This window comes from Cariama cristata, unplaced genomic scaffold (assembly GCF_000690535.1).
Source record: "Cariama cristata isolate BGI_N322 unplaced genomic scaffold, ASM69053v1 scaffold29968, whole genome shotgun sequence".
NCBI lineage: Eukaryota > Metazoa > Chordata > Aves > Cariamiformes > Cariamidae > Cariama > Cariama cristata.
This window is the reverse complement of record NW_009631072.1, coordinates 8,652-26,014: the sequence shown is the minus strand read 5'-3', so window position 1 is coordinate 26,014 and position 17,363 is coordinate 8,652. Positions and strand designations below refer to the sequence as shown.

Genomic DNA, 17,363 nt, shown 5'->3' with positions numbered 1-17,363 from the left:
TTTTTGTAAAGCTTCCCAAATTGCGAGCAAATACTTTTCTTGGACTATTTAATACTTAGTTTCACCAGAGAAAATTTAAAAGGAAATAACTACTAAAGGAAATAACAAAGTAACCATAGTAAATGTAATGCATTTCTTTTTTTAGAAAGTTAACTAGTAAATATAAAATTATGAAGGTTATCAGTGTTACACTATAATGCTGTGACCTGTGTAGAACGTGAATGATGTCATTATTCCCAAAATCGAATATGGGAAATTATGTACAGATGTGGCGCCTTAAAAATTACGTGTGTATGAACATATGTATCTCAGAAGACTTGGATATCAGTTCTTCTTTTTATTGCCATTTTAGATTTCTTTCAAAATGTACATTTTTTTTAAAAATTGTTGAGAGTAATTTAGCATTTTAAGTTCCACCGGGTTCCACTTGTTGAGTCATATTCCTGTCTTTAGAAATAAGCTGGAAAGGTTTATGTTAGACCTGAGTTATGAATACTGACAGAATTGTGGAACTCAAGCTCATTCTGTATTTTCATTGTTAAAAAACTGAAATGAAACTGATTGCTATACAAAGCTCAATTGCTGGAGGTGATAAGAGAACTTTGCGTGGAAAGGAAAAAAATATTTTATCTAATAAAAATAGCTTGGAAATAATTTCAATGTGGTTGTACAGATGTTTGTGTTAAATAGCGTATAGATTAAGCTTACTAGCTAAGATTACTTTAAAAATTACTATCAAGTTTGAAGTTCCCTAAGGGGTTAACAATAACAAAATCAATTTACATTTAAATTGGGAGTGTTTTCCTATTTCAAATATGATAGAGTTTTTTGCTTTTCTAAACAAATACTAATAACTCTTACAGATACGGAAGCCAGTGAGGTCCAAACACTGTGGTGTATGCAATCGATGTATAGCGAAGTTTGATCACCACTGCCCATGGGTGGGTAACTGTGTAGGTGAGTAATCTGCTAAAATACGATGATGTCTTAACAGATGAGGAAGGGAAATGCTTCTGAAATCGACCCTGGGTGTCATGCAGAGTTTTGTCTGTTCTCATTTCATGGTGAAAGTGACTTGGCTTCTGCCAAAATCTAAGAAAAACTATTGAGGACTTTTGGTAGAGGCAAAAACGTTTTCGGTACTGAGCTTAATTTTTTTTCTGCCTCTGATTCTCTGCATTATTCTCATTTGTATTGTCTGTTAGATACCCATCCTCAAAATTGTTCTGTGTCTAATTCAGTTTCCAATGAATATAATTTTATTAATATAAACTCTAGTAATTAAAAGATGTGAAGCTTAACTTCTTTTCTAGTGTCTGCAGAAAAGGCATGTACTGATTTCACAACTGACTATTATCCATTACATAAGATAAAAATTTTCATCTTTACCAATAATTTTCAGTAATTTAATGGGAACGTATATGTATTCAAAAATGTCATGATTATAGCAGTTAGATACAGAATGACTTCCTGTTGAGGTATTCTCCTCTTTGTGACTCCCCCAGGCAGTCATTTATTCTCCCCAGTGATAATGAAAGGAATGGATATAGAACAGGAATAAAGTCTCTAAATGCTACTATTCCCTGTCATACTTTTTCAGAAACTTGTTTGAAAGCCATTGTTATGCAGGAAGCACTGAAGACTTCACAGCTAGGAAATGAGTGCAACTTGCTTCACTGGTTTATTTTTTTAGGACACAAGCAGAGGTACCTTTAGTCTTGGGGAGGAATTAGGACCTGGATTCATTGACAGCTGACAACCAATAAATGGTTCATTGTAGTTCTTCCAAATGTATATAATAATGGATAGTCACAGTACGATCAAGAGTAAAATAGTCAATGCTGGCATTTGAATTGTAATAGAACATCACTAAAGTGTCATTGAGATGGACTTATATCACTCCCTTCTATCTTATATTTCCTACTGATGTCACTACCTGAGCTACTTCTGATTTATATTTTAGATACCTTTACAATGAAAAACTAAGACATTTTTAATTAAAACAGGCAGAGCTCAGGTTTTGGATAGAGTTTAATGACAGTTTGTTTTGCAAGAATGCTGAGGCATACTTGTCAGCGGGACAGAAAGATCCAGTATTTTAATCAGTAACTGGAAAAGCATAAAAAACAGATGAGGGAGGAAAGACCTTAGTTTGTGCATAATGAGAGAGTATGTGAGTAATGGGATCGAGTTAGGTGGAGGAAATGGTTTTTAAAAAAACGATGGTGATGGAAAAGCAGAATCTGCCTACTAGTGGTCTTGTACAGACTGGGATAACTGGAGGTAAAAGTAAACATTAGGGCGCTTGAAAGCATGCCGGGAAAAAAGAATTAGAAATCACACTGTGGGAACAGCCCTGAACTGGAGGGAGTGATGGTCTAAATGACCTTATATGGCTCCTCCGTCTCTCTCAGATTGGTACGTGGTGACTCGAAGCGTAGGATTACAAAACAGAATCCGTTCTCAAAACAGCATTCATGGTATGTTTGCCAAAAAGGGAAACATGAATCATGCCTTTCTGGAAAGGTGGAATTTGGAAATGTTTTATGTAGTCTTCCTTTGAATGTGTTAGAAGGACAAGAATTTTACTAAAGATAGGACTGAGAAATACTGTACGAGTGTGTACAGACACTCCAGAACAAATCCTTCGGGGATAAAACTTGGCACATAAAGAGACTGAGAGAGAATATTTTTACCATTCTGAAGAGGTTGACAAAAAGTACAGACCGAAAAATAAATAAGTTGGCAATTGGGGCAAATTATTTTCATCATACCCTCAAAATTTTAGTTAAAATTACGGTTTGCAAGTCTCTAAAGGTGATTATACTTATCTTTTTAATGGAGTATCAAAATAGCATTGTGTTTTTTACAGTTGGTTGTTTAAAAATGAAAAATAACAGATTTTGTTAAACTTGTAGTTATATTTCAAAGACAAACTGCAGACTTGCAACAGAAATTTAGTTTTCAAGTAATAGCGTGAAGGGAGCTAGAGACAAATTTTAAACAGTTGTGTTACATGGGTTATGCTGATGTACTGAATTATTGTTCTGATAGCAGTGACTCAGAAGGTAGGTCTTGTGTATATGAGCAATTATTTTATGGTTTAGAATAATGATCTCTCTTTCCCCTCCAATAAAGAGTCTTCTCCAAGGAGCTAAAAGTAGGAAAAATTAAGAAATGAACGAACAGTCTAAATCATGCAACTCCATCAGTAAAAAAATCAGTTATCTTTATTATATATTGCCACTTATGTATAAAATTAGCACAACCATATAAAAGAAATTAGCAACAATTCTTACAACATTGTTTTAACTATGGAGAACAACTGACTGTGTTCCTGCCAGTCCAGGGTGAAACTGTAGAGAATAGTGCTGTGTTTTGCCCAATCTTATTTAAGATATGGAAGAAAGGCAACTTCTCCACTTTCTTTTTCCAAAGTCTTTTTTTTTTAACTGTGACCAAGATTGTACGTGTCTCATTTATAGTTTTAAATGCTACACGTATGTTTTTACCAAATACAGATGGATTTCCTGTTAAGCAGAATTTGGTTTAGTATCATTGAAGATGCTGCTGAAAGAAGCTGCTGCCCTTCAGATGGACCTCTATGTTACCATTTAACTTCCTTTTTTTAAAAAAAAAGTCTTTTGTGGAACTTAACAGTTCTGAAATTTAGAATGCAAATGAAAGTGATACCTTGGGGACATCCCCAACACTGTTTCTCATATGCTCTTAGGTGTCTGAAAGCAATGTTACAACATATTTTATGTCTGAAGGAACTTGTTTGTTTTTCAAGGAAATGTCTTGTGTTGTATGTGTATTTTTCCTCATCTCTTATTTATATAGTCTTTCAGCTCACTTGCTAAAAGCACTTGATTATTTTCTGCCTCCAGAGGATGCTCTTGTTTTAGCAGGCAAAACATTTGACATAATGAAGAAGTAAATGCTGTGCTGGTAGACGATGACAGCCAAATCTTTTGTAGCCCATTATCATCTCTGTGGGTTTAGTTTACAGCCTGGAGCTGTTGGAAGGTTGCAACAGTGGACATATTTTACAAACAGAAGGAAGGCATTATGATGTACTTGCATAAGAGGCATCTTTTGAGCTCTATTAATGTTAAAAATAGATCAGTCTTTTAGTAACTGAATTTTCTTGCATTTAAATTCTGTCTTAAGCAGAATGGTTTTTATCTCATTCATTATTTTAGCCAGGTTGTTGGGCCCCGTCTGTTCGGTTACATGTGTTTGTTTTACAAGTTCTGTTAAGTATTTTATTTTTAGCTAGCTTCAAGCAGGTTGAAACCTAAGTTATGAGTTAGCTTATTATCAGGGGAGGTTGTATGCTTACTCATATTTCTGTTTCTTTTAAGAAAGTGAACTCTGCAGTCTGATAATTTTTTAATAGAATTTTAAAAATATTTATTGATGTGTAATTCCTGGCTGTTCAGGGCTCTGCAACAGCTGTCACCAATATTGTTCTAAATATTGTCTATCAGTGATTTTATTAGCTCATGAAAGAAGTTTCAAGTGAGATGCATTTGTGTGAATTGCAGCTGTAATGTGACAGAAATTGAAGAGAATAAAACATGGCTTTGTTGTCTGAAAAGTAAAAGAAAAAATCATAAGTAAACCAGCTAGTTTCACTGTCTTGAAGTTATATTGGCTTAATATTGGAGAGTAATGTTTCTGTATACAATAATAAGCAGTACTTCTAAGCAAGCAATTAAGCTTTCTGGTGTAGTGTTGTCTGTCTTCTGAAAGTGTATTAATTTGATCCCTGTTGTTGTGCAACTTTAGGAGCAGGGAACCATCGCTATTTTATGGGATACCTGTTCTTCCTGCTTTTTATGATCTGCTGGATGATTTATGGATGTATCTCTTGTGAGTAAATGTGTTGTTTTGGCTTTTTTTTCAATTGGTTATAAATACTTTGTTTATCTTCTGGTATGGATTTTTACAGATTTCTGCCTTATCAGTGTTTTGGATATTTTCATTCTGGAATTGAACTGCATATTAATAATTGACTGTATTGGGTATTTTAAATTAGAAGATGATGTTTTTCTTGTCCTAGATTTTTTTTTCTTCATCAGCCAAGTATGTGCATATGTCATGTAATCAAGGAGCAGGGAAAGGAAGAGAGAGCAAGTAAAACTATTTTGACACATTGTCATTTTTTTATTTGATTTAATACATCCTAATGTGGGCACTGTGTTGATGTACAGTAAACATGCCTTGAATCTTCTGTGTGGTTTTTGACACTTCATTTTTTCCTCTAGACTGGGGTTTCCACTGTGAGACAAGTTATGCAAAGGATGGATTTTGGACCTATGTTACACAGATTGCTACCTGTTCTCCGTGGATGTTTTGGATGTTTCTGAACAGCGTTTTTCACTTCATGTGGGTGGCTGTGTTACTCATGTGTCAGATGTATCAGGTATGGAAGAGCATTTCATTTGCAATGCTGAGTCTTGGGAGTGACATAAGAATATCAAATGTTCTATCATTTTAAATTTTAATGTTCATTATGCAAGACCAAGTGTTTAGTCTCTCGGCCACGCTGGAGGAGGGAGGCATCTGTTGTCTCTAGATATTAGGCATCATTCACTTCTCATTCACTTGTCCTTTTTCTTTTTTTTTTTGCAAGAGATTAAAATACCTACCTCCTGCTTTCCGTTCTCAAAATGACGAAAAAGCAAAACAGACCAGAGAAAGGCAATAAAGACTGATAGAGGATAAGATCTGTGGGTTGAACTTGGAATAATGCAGTATGTCATTAGGAGAAAGAGGGTAATAACTTCAAAGGGGATGCCATAATTTCTTATGCTGCTTCAGTGTGATTTGAGATCCCATTACTGTACTGTAATCTGACCAAACCCAAGGGTTTTTTTTTATCCTTTTTAAGGAAAGACAAGTCATACTGAAAGCCTTTAAGTATGACTTGAAAGTCTTTCAGTATAACTTGTCATTGACGAACTGTGAGACTTGCCAATTAAATCTTTCCACAGATCCTAGAAATAAAAATATTCCTCTAAGGCTTAGGTAAAACTTTTTGGGACATTTAAGTTTTGTCCTCCTTTCTCTACAATATTCATCATTTACAACATATATCGATTTCAAAATCCTGTATGTGTGAGCAGGAGCCATTCAGTCTTTTAGAGGTCTTTTCTTGCCCAAGACAAATGAGCAGAGATAACTACATGTATTTCAGGTGGCTTTCAAAGCAGTGTAACCCACCAGACTTCTAGCAGAATGAACATAACTTTCTGGAGAGCCTTCCATCATACTTTTATCATGATCCATTAAGTTCCCCATTGACGATTCGTGTTAATACGATCTGTGTACAGATGAATCTTTAAATTATGCCACTTGGAAAAATACATCTCATAGTATTTGTATCATTCGTGTAATTAAGCAAAATAATTCTAGCATTTGACTTTTTTAATCCTGGAAAAATGAAAAGCAACACAGAGTCATATTACTAAATTTCCTTAGAGTTTTACAGATAGAAAACTTAGGATTGTTCTTGGCAAATCTTTTTGGAATTTGCCATAATGATGAAATTGATACAGATACTCTCTAAATTGCGTCTTTTGATTTGCAGCTGCGTAGCCCCTACTCTTGCTGTCGTTTTTTTTTCCTTTCCATCGTAAAGTTTGGAGCTGTCTTCCTTATTGAACTGACCAGAGTTATTGTCAAAACACTACCTACTGTCTTAGGAAAATAATTTAAAACCTGAACTTCCTACTTCAAAAGTTGGCCGTTGAGAAGCCCATTTGTACACATAGACATGAAAATTCACTGGGCTTCATGGAGGTGAAGAAAATGCTTGAGATATTAAGTACATCTAAATGAGGCAAGCCAGCCCAAAACTTTTTAAATGTTCTTGATTTTGTAACATGCAGCAGAGTTGACTTTTTATATTTCACTAGGAATTACAAGATTTTTATCTTCCAGTAGTGTAAGGCTGCTAAGGGAGTTCTCACATTTTTGTTTCCAGTTACATCCCATTGCAGTAAACTCCAGTTTTACATGAGATACCCTTTTAGGGTAATGTAGTTGGACAGCTGTTACAGAAAATCATAGCCTTTGGCCTAAATGATACTGTAAACTCAAAAAAAACCAAGCAACAACAAAAAAAAGCCACTTTTTTTCTGGTCGTCTTTTTGTCTTGTGGACAGAAAGGTTATGTTACAGCAACAAATTTATAAATGGGGGAAGATACATTACTGGAACTATGACCAGAATGTCAGGAAGAGAAGAAAGTCGTTCAAATGCTGTGTAAAATAACTCCTGAATCTATTATTTACAGTACACTTCATCTGACAAGATGGTAAAGGCATCTCTTTCTTATGAACTAAGTCATCATTGTTTATTCAGTGATCATGATTTATTTTTGATCACTTTCAAAATTATGTGCACAATTTAAAGTGTACATTTAATTTCCACAATCTGGTACAGCTGTTGTATGGTGTTTTATGCTGGGACCTGATAATTTCCCCAGACAAAAATTCCTCCTTCAAAAGAAGGAATATAAACCAGTAAATTGGGTCCTCCTTTTTCAGTCTGGCTCATGCAGGGCTTGTTTGCATGTTTTTACATGAGCTAAATTGCTTACTGTTTTTCGTGTCTTCAGATATCTTGCTTGGGTATCACGACAAATGAAAGAATGAATGCAAGAAGATACAAGCACTTTAAAGTTACCACCACATCTATTGAAAGCCCATTCAAGTGAGTTTTAAAGTGTAAACATATTTCTTATTTGTGTAGCCTTGCAGACGTTTGAATTGTGTAGCTTGTTGAAACAGAACATAGCTAAATACTTTTAGAGTATTTTCACTACTTGGAAATCTGAATCTGCCAGCTCTTTTTACACTAACGCATTCTATCCAGTTAAAGGAAATGATAAATGTTTTGCAGTAACTCTAGACAGGGATGCATAAACACAGAAGAGAATGCTTTCCAGCAGTGGTCACAATTTGCTGTAGAGTTTATGGGGAAATAAATACCCTCTTTGTAAATCAGATGCCTGAACCAGAGGTAATTGCTTATTGCATGGTGTCAGTGTTGACCTGGATCTTCACTTCCATACCAGGCACCTTCTCCTGATTGATATTTAACGTGCAGTTGAATTTGCGCTGCGCAGTAGGTCCCCTTGCTCTCTTTACTGTGAGAAAAGAGGCAGCGCTTCCTTCCTGCTCAGGAGGAAGAGTATGGGCAAAGCTGTTTGTGGGGAAGGGAGCAGGATGTCCCAGGAGCTGAAGTGGGTGTTGCATGGGTGAGACATGGGCTTTTGGGTCTCGGTACGTAAAGGACAGGTTGGGATTCTGGTTTCTGTAGTGATGAGGGTGCAGGCTGAAAGAGGGGGGGACTCAGGGATGAAATAGCACTGGGATGGGAATACAGCAGCATGGAGCAGCTTGTGAAACCAAAGCAGGAAATAAATGAAGGCATGAGGCTGGTATATTGGTGGGTGGAGGGCACGTTAGAAGAGGAGCAGCGAGAGGACAGAAGCACGTCTCACCCTACTGCATATGCTGTGTCTCTGGTGGGAGCTGCTGCTCTTTCAGGTGCCACCCAGGGGAGGAGGAGATAGGAGTTATTGTTGCAGTTTGATTTTTGTGCTAGAAGAGAAATTTGTGTGATCTTTTTTTAATATCTCTCTATACAAAGCTTTTAGTGAGAAGCAGACAAGCATCTCTGCTTGCAGTCTTCCTAGAGATTAGAGTCATAACAAAACCAGATAATTATTTTGCCTGAAGAGCACAAGGTGGTGCACAGGATAGGAAAAAACTACTGGTTTGATCCCCAAATTAATGTCACATTGACAACCCATTTTCACTGAAATAGCTACTATTATAAAAATGACTCCTGAAAATAACACCAGATGTCTAAAATGACTGATTTAGCATCACCTGTCAGACAAAGCATTGACATCAAGTAGTTGTCGTCATCTTGTTGCTTAGACCTGCTCTTGCATATATCGTAACACGAGCTTCTCTTCCAGAAAACCGTGATCTATTCAACGCGTGTGTAATTAAGTTTTAAAAATAAAGTTGGAATTTTGATGTAGGTATCTTAAATATTTGACAATTAATTGATTCAGCAGAAGAATTTGTAGGTAGACAAAAAATGTTGTACTTTGTTAGATGGGCTATGATATTGCTTGCTGACCTGTGTTTTTGTTTTGTTTTTAGCCATGGATGTATAAGGAACATTATAGACTTCTTTGAATTCAGATGCTGTGGTCTTTTTCGGCCTGTTATCGTGGACTGGACGAGGCAGTATACAATAGAATATGACCAAACTTCAGGATCAGGCTACCAGCTAGTGTAGCACCACCTTCATCCTGTGAGCATATCATATCTGAGTGGTGCCTGAAAAATTTTCTGTCTCTCGAATCCGCATCCCTTGAAGAGTAGCATGCTATGTGTAGGGCTGATGATGAATCATAAGGTACCTTCTCTTCATCAGAATTTTATTAACAAAAGTAAAAATGGACAGAATAAACTGCCAAACCTGAGAAGGAAGAGGAGGAAGATCAAAAAGGGATTTTAACAGTTCTTAACACGAGAATTATTCGCGACAGCGTATTCACAGTATTTGTTGTTGGGTCTTTTATTTAAGGTCTTTCACAATGGAGCATGAGACTGTTGAAGCATTGACATAAGTAGTTACGTTGTGCTGAGCAGAAAAATTTATTTCCCAATATGAATAATTCCACTGAAACAAGAATCTAGGATATAAAACTAAATTTCATGATGCAGAGTTCACTGATCGCTATGTTGTAGTTCCTGTAATGTGATTTCTTTAATACAGATTTTCTGTAGTATTATGTACATTTAAAAATGTGCTTTTCAATACTGTTATAAACGTCACGTGGTGGGAACCGCCTGTCATGTGTTAAGTTGTAGCAGTAGGGCACGTTGGATAATGTTGAGAAAAAATACGTTGCCCACATTTTTTGGTGATTGGTTTTGGCACCAATTAGTGGTACAACTAAATACTTGTAATAACCCTGTTCTGAGATTACATAGTCTGAAATAAACAATTGTGCAAATAAGGAAAGCTCTTCTGTCAAAGTTAAAGGCCTGCTTCAATGCATGATACACCTGTAAAACTAGATTACAGTATATAATGTTCAGGAAAAAAGTGGAAAAAATTTGTTATCTTTGAAGTAATTGTATAAGCAACTTACAAAGTAGCGATGTTTCAATATTAGGTTTGGTCCTCATACAGTATAGTGTAGTGTAATTGGAGACATGTGGGAAGAGAAATTGCATGGGGCAAACCACGAATGTGAAAGCTAAAATCTCAATTAGAAAAAGACAAGATAGTTTTAAATTTAATGCAACTGCAGAAGAACCCAAAGTTGTTTGAAATGCTTATTTTGTTTGGATGTAAAATAATGGAAACCAAACTTGGAAAAAAAAAAAAAATCCCCATAATAGCGCGCACACACAGAAAATTTAACGCAACATTCTGAAGAAGATGGTGTATTGGCACGTGGAAATCACCCTTAATTTCTTTTTTTAAGTTCTCATGCTACAGATATGTTTGGAAGGTAAGGAATGATCTGAAACTGCATTCCAAAGGGGCTTTTCTTGAATGTGATGCACTGATTTTTGTTATGGTGTTTTCATATACTTGTAGTGAATTGTTCACTGCTTCCTTAACTATTGTTTACAGAGAGACTGAGAATCAGGTTAGTTCTCTTCTAAGTGCTGTAGCAACCCAGTGGTTCGAGAAACCTGTGAGGGGAGTTTGGGGAGGGACCTGAACGCAGATGTCTGAGACCAGTGTAAAGAATGTGTATCTGTATATAATTAATTTATCAAATAGTTTTCTCTCTGTGAGTGTGTGTTTAGTGTATTTAAAGCTGCTCATTTTCATTTTATTCAACCAAAAAAGCGTAGGAAGATATCTAATGAGCTTTTAGTGATGTTCAGTATTGCTGTTAATAGGCATTATGCCCTGCAAATTCACTGCATGTTTGATGCTTGGCAAAATTAGCGTTTTCTGTAATACGCAGATTACAGGTAATAAAGCAATCTAGTGGTATTCCCGGCCCTTGCCTTAGTAAGAGGAGCAGTGAAACTGTAAATAGTTGATGTTCAGTATTTGCAAGTAAACATTTTTTCCTGTAGTTGTTCATTGATCTCAAGACACACACTTAGTTTGCAAGTACCAGATATCAGGATTTACAGAAGTGCAGCATTAGAGTACTTGAATGTTTAATACTGGAAAAATCAACATCGTCTTGGACACAGTTTTAATGGGAGAGGTTTGGGTGTAGGAGTGGCCAGAAGCTTTTGCTGTTTTTATCAGACACAATTTGTAATCCTAACAAAGACACGTTCTATTTCAGTGAAAACAGTTGACATCAGTTATATTTTTTTTCTAATCAGAAAGAAGCTTGAAGACTTTACAATGTTGTTTATTTTAATCACCAGTAATGTTCTGCATATTTGTCAATTTTAATTTTTTTTTTTCCACATTTCTGTTGGGGGTTGGTTGACGGGCAGAACTTCAATACACTTTATTAAATACCGCCTGGCACCAGAAGAGCAGTTCAGTACGTGATACACGTTTTGGTTTTAGTTGCCCAGTAGCGTTAACTGCCATGAATTGTGTCATGCGGTCCGTGTCAAAAATGTTTGCAAAAGACGAGGTGATCTTTGGTAGTACGTAGTGAGTTCTGCACTATTTACTTGTTTATAGCTCTCTGGTGACAGTTTTGTTGAGACCTGCAGAATTTGAGCAATAGTAGGGAGTTGTGAAAATGAACTTGCACGTATGGATTTGGGATGTATGACGTTTCCAGTGCAAAATGTAACTTGTCTTGAGTAACACTGAGTCGTTTGATGTGAAATCACAAAATCAAGCAGGGGGGAGCCAACTATGCAGCATCTTTCTGTCAAGTTATCAAACTTACAATTCACTGTTGAACCAAAACTGCATTGCTTCTGAAACTTAACAAAGCTGATCCAGACCAACAGCAGATCAGACCAACTTAATCTGACATAGGTAGAATAATTGGGAATTTTGTCTTGGCCCTAAACATGTGCTGTTTCTTTGCAGGTTTCTGTATTCTTTGATGTCCACCAGATTATTTTTTTTTCAATTAATGTGTAAAACAGCATCACTACATTTTAAGCTATGGATTTTTTTGTATATTCTTTATTTATAACTGTGCCAAGTATTATTTTAATACTGTCGAGATCTTGATGTATTACATTGTGAACAAAAAAAAAAATCTGTAAAATGTTTAATAAATTAGCTCTCCTTACATAAATTAAATCTGTTAAATTTTGTAAGTTATTAATCAAATAAATATTGACTCTTAGATGCAGTGTTTGTCTTGACTTGGGATGTGATTTCATACAGTGTTGTTTCTGTCCAATTTCAGAAGCCATACCGTGAGAAAAGAGCTGCTATCTTGCATCTTATTTTATTAAGGTCTTTCTGGAAAGATTTATGAGTGTCTTAAAGATAGCATGCACCCAGTTCTGTGCTGATGTGAAATCCTGTGAACTACTACACTGGCTTTTGGTAAAGTACACCTTTGTACTACCAATTAGAGTTACCATTCAGTAATTAGATACTCCTTTCGAGCAAAGCATGCTGGCAAGGTAACGTTTCTTAAGGGAGAATTCCTTCTAGGGAACGTTTGAGGTGGCCAAATGTAAATATTTAATGACACTTGAGGTATTTTAAGGGTAAACAAGATATCCATGTAGGACAAGGTGGTATGACCAAGATGTGTGCTTCTAGGTGGCACTTGGAGGAGACAGGATACCTTGGCTCTTCTGATCCATGCTGAAGGTTAGATTTTGAGTAGAAGCAAGGTAACCATCCAAGTTGGAATTTAATCAGGATATTTAAAACCAGCAATATGTATTAAAGTATAAGGCTAGGACTTAAGAGCACACTTAACGGGGGGAAGAAAGTCTTTGGGTTTTCTGCTGGGTGTGGGTTGAATATTGACCTTGGGAGTTGTTGGTGCTGTTCTCCCCTTCCCCAGGTGATGGTTCTGGTGAGGCTGGGCCCAAGCTCGCCTCTGCTGACCACCCTTTGATGTGTCCGGTAGAGATCTTTTACAAAAAGACATTCTGCGCTGAAGATCTCCATCAGAGCAGTTGCTGCTCTTGGGAGGTATGGGTGGGCTCCTCATGACTTGAAAGCTGGTTACTGGGTTTGTTTTATTTGGGAAGAAGCCTGCCCTCTGCCCCCTCATTATGGCTTGAGTAGAGTTCACTTCCTCGCACCTCCCATGAGCTGGCTTTAAGTAAAATCAGATTTTTTTGCTATGAAAGCAATGTCTACTTGTGAAGGCTCACATTTGGATTTTTTCCACCCTAGACTACTGAATGGAGACGAGTAAAAATTGCACCTAGTAATTCCAGGTTGAATTTATTTGCAGTATCTTATAAACTTAGTGCCGTATCTTACAAACTTAGTGCCATATTTACATTGCCTCCAATCCTACATACTACTGAAGATCTCCAGATCATGAAGTCAAAGTACTTTTGAGAACCAATCTCTCCTGGAATTCGGGCTCCAAACTGAGACTAACTGGAAGCGTTACTCCAGCCTGGGCTGAGTTTTTATTCATCAGTGATTTGCTGCAGCTGAAAAGTTGACAGTAACCAAGTGAAAGCACTTCAGTGTAGAGTACTCATTTCTCTTGACAGGTATATTGTCTTTATGGTTACAAGTTTTCTTTTTTCCTTCATTTCTTTGTTTTTCTGTCGTTAAATAAGTTGTTGGGATGTAGAGCAGCATGGAGCTGTGAGTTATTGCTGTGACTCCTTCTAGGAAATGAAAGGAAAGCTCTTGATTTTTAGCAGTTTAAGTCACTTCCAATCACTTCTACAGTTCATTTTCCTAAGAATTGAAAGCTCTTTTTTTATGGGTAAATGAACAATGTCTTAGATGCCTGTGTTTGTCAGCACAAACCGCACCTGCCAACTCTGCCAGTGTGGTGGGTTTAGATCCACTACAGTAACTACACCAACTAATGGGGAGCAGTTTCGTCTGCACAGTAGCGTCAAAAGCATTATTTGGGTTTCTGTCTATTGAACGGTGCCGCTCAGCATTTTATTATAATGCCTTTCCTGAGAAGACGAAGTGCTTCCATCAGGTAAGAAGGCTACGGAAAGGGGATATTGTCATTGTCTTCATGTCCTCGGCCTCTGGGGCCTGGATACCGCTTCTAAGTTAGAGCTGTCCTTGCTCAGGTTGGAAGAGTTGGAGGGGATCGACCCTGCCCGCACAACTGTCAAGTTGGCAAAAGATAAAAGTACCTTGTTTTTTGGTTGTTTTTTTTTTTTGAGGAGAAGAGTATTAGGATCATCAGTATGAGTAGCAGGACCAAAGGTTTCTGCCCAAGTTTCCTGGGCCATGCTGTTGCTTGCTGTCTCGCCCCCACCTGAAATGTGTGCCGCTTCTGCCTTCCTGTTGTCTTCTTCAGTTGGAACCTTTCCCTCTCTGTGAACTGTACAGGCTCTTGGCTCGCATTTTGAGCCAGCTGTCTGTTCTTCCTCATACCCACATTGTTCCTTTGTAACCTGTACAAAACGCTCTTTGTGTATCATTGTGACCAGTACGTATTTTTCTAATTAGGCTTTTGGCTTGCACTGCTTCACTGCTTCAGACTGCAGTTGTAGATGCTGCTTGAAACTCTGCCTTAAACCGTGCTGACGCATTTGCTTAATATTTTATTGCAGCGTTCCCAGTCTTGAATTTGTCTCTATAAATTCACTCTGGGAAGGGCCCCCCCCCCCCAAAAAAAAAAAAAAAAAAAGTACAGCCTGCTTCACAAACCAGTTTCAAATCTCATCTTTTCTTTAACTAACTTCTGTTGGGCACGATGAGAGTTAAAACTGAACCTCCCGCTCCACCCCGGACATCACGTGGGCTGTAGCCACCGAGACGGAGCTCGTGTCTCCCCACAGATGTGCTCAGCCTCGAGGGAAGCCCTCGCTGTGCCACAGCGTGCCCTTTACTGGAAGGGACGGGAGGACACTCCTACACCCACCTGCTGCCTGTGGGAGCTGAGGTGTGCTCCTCTGAGCCGTGGTTTGTGCTTTTAAGAAGTGTGGATGCCCAGATCTCATGTGCCTCCTCCTTACTGTCGGCAAGAGGAAGCCATCAGCTTTGCAAAAGGGGCCTGGCAGAGGAGCCTGAGCACCCCAGTGAAGATCTGCTTCAGGTGCTCAAGAAACTTAGGAGTAGATTTAAAAAAAACAAGTAATAAAAACTGCAAAGCTTCTCATACTAAATGCTGGTTACTTGCAGAAAAATAAGGCAAATTGCCTTAAACTGGGGGATTTTTTTGCTTAACCGTTTTAGGCTTTACCTCATTCTCACATAAGGCCCTTGTGGTGGGGTGGTCCTGGGTCTTGTGCCGAGGAGGTGACTCCCGTTTGCATCCCAAGAAGTGCAATGGCAGGTGCTATCAGCTCAGGCCTTGCGGTCTTGTGGTGGGAGCTGCTCCAGCCCCTCAAAGAAGCCAAGCTCTTCTGTGGGCTTTCCCCTCAAGACCTGGCTAACGCAAAAGTAATTAATCTCCCAAGTGTAGACCTTTATTAGCAGCAGTTCCTAAAGAGTTACGTTCGCAGAGTCAAGGCCCCTGACTATTACAGCTTTCACCCAACTGGTGTGTTCTCACAGAGCAGATCTACACTGCATTTGATGTGTTTAACTGCTATTGTTCCTGGCCCATCAACTCGCGGTCAAGTCACATTTTCTATCAGTGTTGAAAGACGGAATTTTATTCTCCTCCGTTGTTGCGCTGCAGCTGCCTTGTCAGGTGCCGTCCTCAAGAGGCTGAAACCCTCTGCCATCTCCAGGGAATTATGGGTCCTAGCACTGCTGCAAAAAGGTCAAAAGCTGCTCTTAAACTTGAGTTTGATGTGATAGTCCAGAGCTTGGTCAACTGCTGAGTAGGGATGGTATTAATCTGCAGCTGTCTTGGTAGAGTGCTCCTGCACCGTAAGTCCTGCGCCTACAACACCTCAATACGAAAGCAGGTGCAATGCCATGAAATATTACAGTGACAAAGGTTTGTTTTCTATTCACTAGAGACTATGGCAGAGACAGCCAGCCATTTAGGCACACAGCTACGTATCATCTATCCCTTTCAGAGCTGTGTGACCGCTCAGTGGTCCGTTAAGATTTACTGCTTCTGCGGCAGCGAACAGCTAGTTGCCTTGCACACGCATGTAACGGTGTGATACTGGAGGGCAGTCCTTCACCTCCGAAGGCCATGACCAGTGCTAGGTATGTCCAGCGTTCAGTCATGCTGGGCTTTCAGTGAAGGTCTGCACCAAGTCTATAGCATCCTGTCGCCACCCCTGGAGTACCCCAACACCACTCCCCTTACTTACCTTTTATTGCTGACAAAGCGTGTAACAGTTGGCTTTAGAATATATCAACAAGCAAAGCTTTATTGAACTGATACTCAGTATTAAGTGTTACAGTGTGATACACAAAGCAAGGAAAAAAGCAGTGTGCTTTTTTTTTTAAAAAAAAAAAAAAATCTGCTGAATGTATGCCCAAGCACTACAGTAACTAGAATCCGTTTCACAGTAGTTAGTAATGTTTAGGAAACTCTTGTTTCTTGTAGCAGGATCTCAGCAGAGCCGTGAGGGGTTTTGAGCCCTGGCCCCTCACTGGGCATGAACGAGGGCGCCCGCTCCCTGGCCGTACCCAAATCCCTTGGGGCCAAAGTTCTTCGCGTAACAACCTGTGAGAAAGATGAACGTGTTAGTAGCTGAAGTTTCTGGCTCGTTAATTAAGAACAACACTGTCTAGGCTAAGCCCCTCGGCCGCTTCCCATTAGTCACCACAACATCCTCATCAGAAGCAATGCTTAAAAACATTTTGTTAAACTGCGTAACAGCCTCGACTGAACTCAAGAGCCATGGCTGCTCGGTGCGTGTAGCTCCCAGCCCGCTCTGTGAAGGCTACTCATACATTGGCTCTGTGGCTGGGTATCTGTTAAGGCATATGTTGGCATCAAACCACTGTGTAGATCAAGTTTATATCCATGATACCATGCAAGGCGGCATGGCAGGCTGCTTGCTCGCTTGTTTCCTTGTTCCGATCTGCTCTCTGACCTAGGCAGAGGGCACGGGCTGCTGCTCCATTTCTCAGCATGTAATGTTTTGCTTAATGAAGACGTAAGCTACAGCAGCAGCTTTGGTAATATTTATTTCATTTCTCAGCTGTATTCCTATGACTCAGAGCACTTCCCTCTTGACAGAAGCCTGAAAGTTTCTTATATCGGGAATACCATATCCTGGGCTGCATCCAAAGCAGCGTGGCCAGCAGGTCGAGGGAGGGGACCCACCACCAGCACAGTA

The 17,363-nt window shown here is 38.7% G+C and overlaps 2 protein-coding genes across 4 annotated transcripts in view; one reads left to right on the top strand and one right to left on the bottom strand.

Moving 5' to 3' along the window:
* Nucleotides 1-863: 863 nt before the first annotated feature.
* On the top strand, nucleotides 864-12,342 carry ZDHHC17 (zinc finger, DHHC-type containing 17; the record flags this gene model as incomplete). The annotated part of the gene is made up of 5 exons (XM_009705825.1): nucleotides 864-957; nucleotides 4,795-4,878; nucleotides 5,274-5,431; nucleotides 7,631-7,725; nucleotides 9,192-12,342. Coding segments are annotated over 5 exons (570 nt in total), but the record flags the coding sequence as incomplete, so codon positions are not given.
* Nucleotides 12,343-16,418: 4,076 nt separating this feature from the next.
* CSRP2 (cysteine and glycine-rich protein 2) overlaps nucleotides 16,419-17,363 on the bottom strand; it is a 6,027-nt gene continuing 5,082 nt past the window's right edge. For 2 of the 3 annotated variants that reach the window (XM_009705822.1, XM_009705823.1), the window contains one exon: nucleotides 16,419-16,744. In XM_009705822.1, the coding sequence (XP_009704124.1) occupies nucleotides 16,668-16,744 (77 nt within the window). In that variant the 3' untranslated portion in view covers nucleotides 16,419-16,667. The remainder of the gene's footprint in view (nucleotides 16,745-17,363) is intronic. The other variant, XM_009705824.1, reaches the window with a different exon arrangement.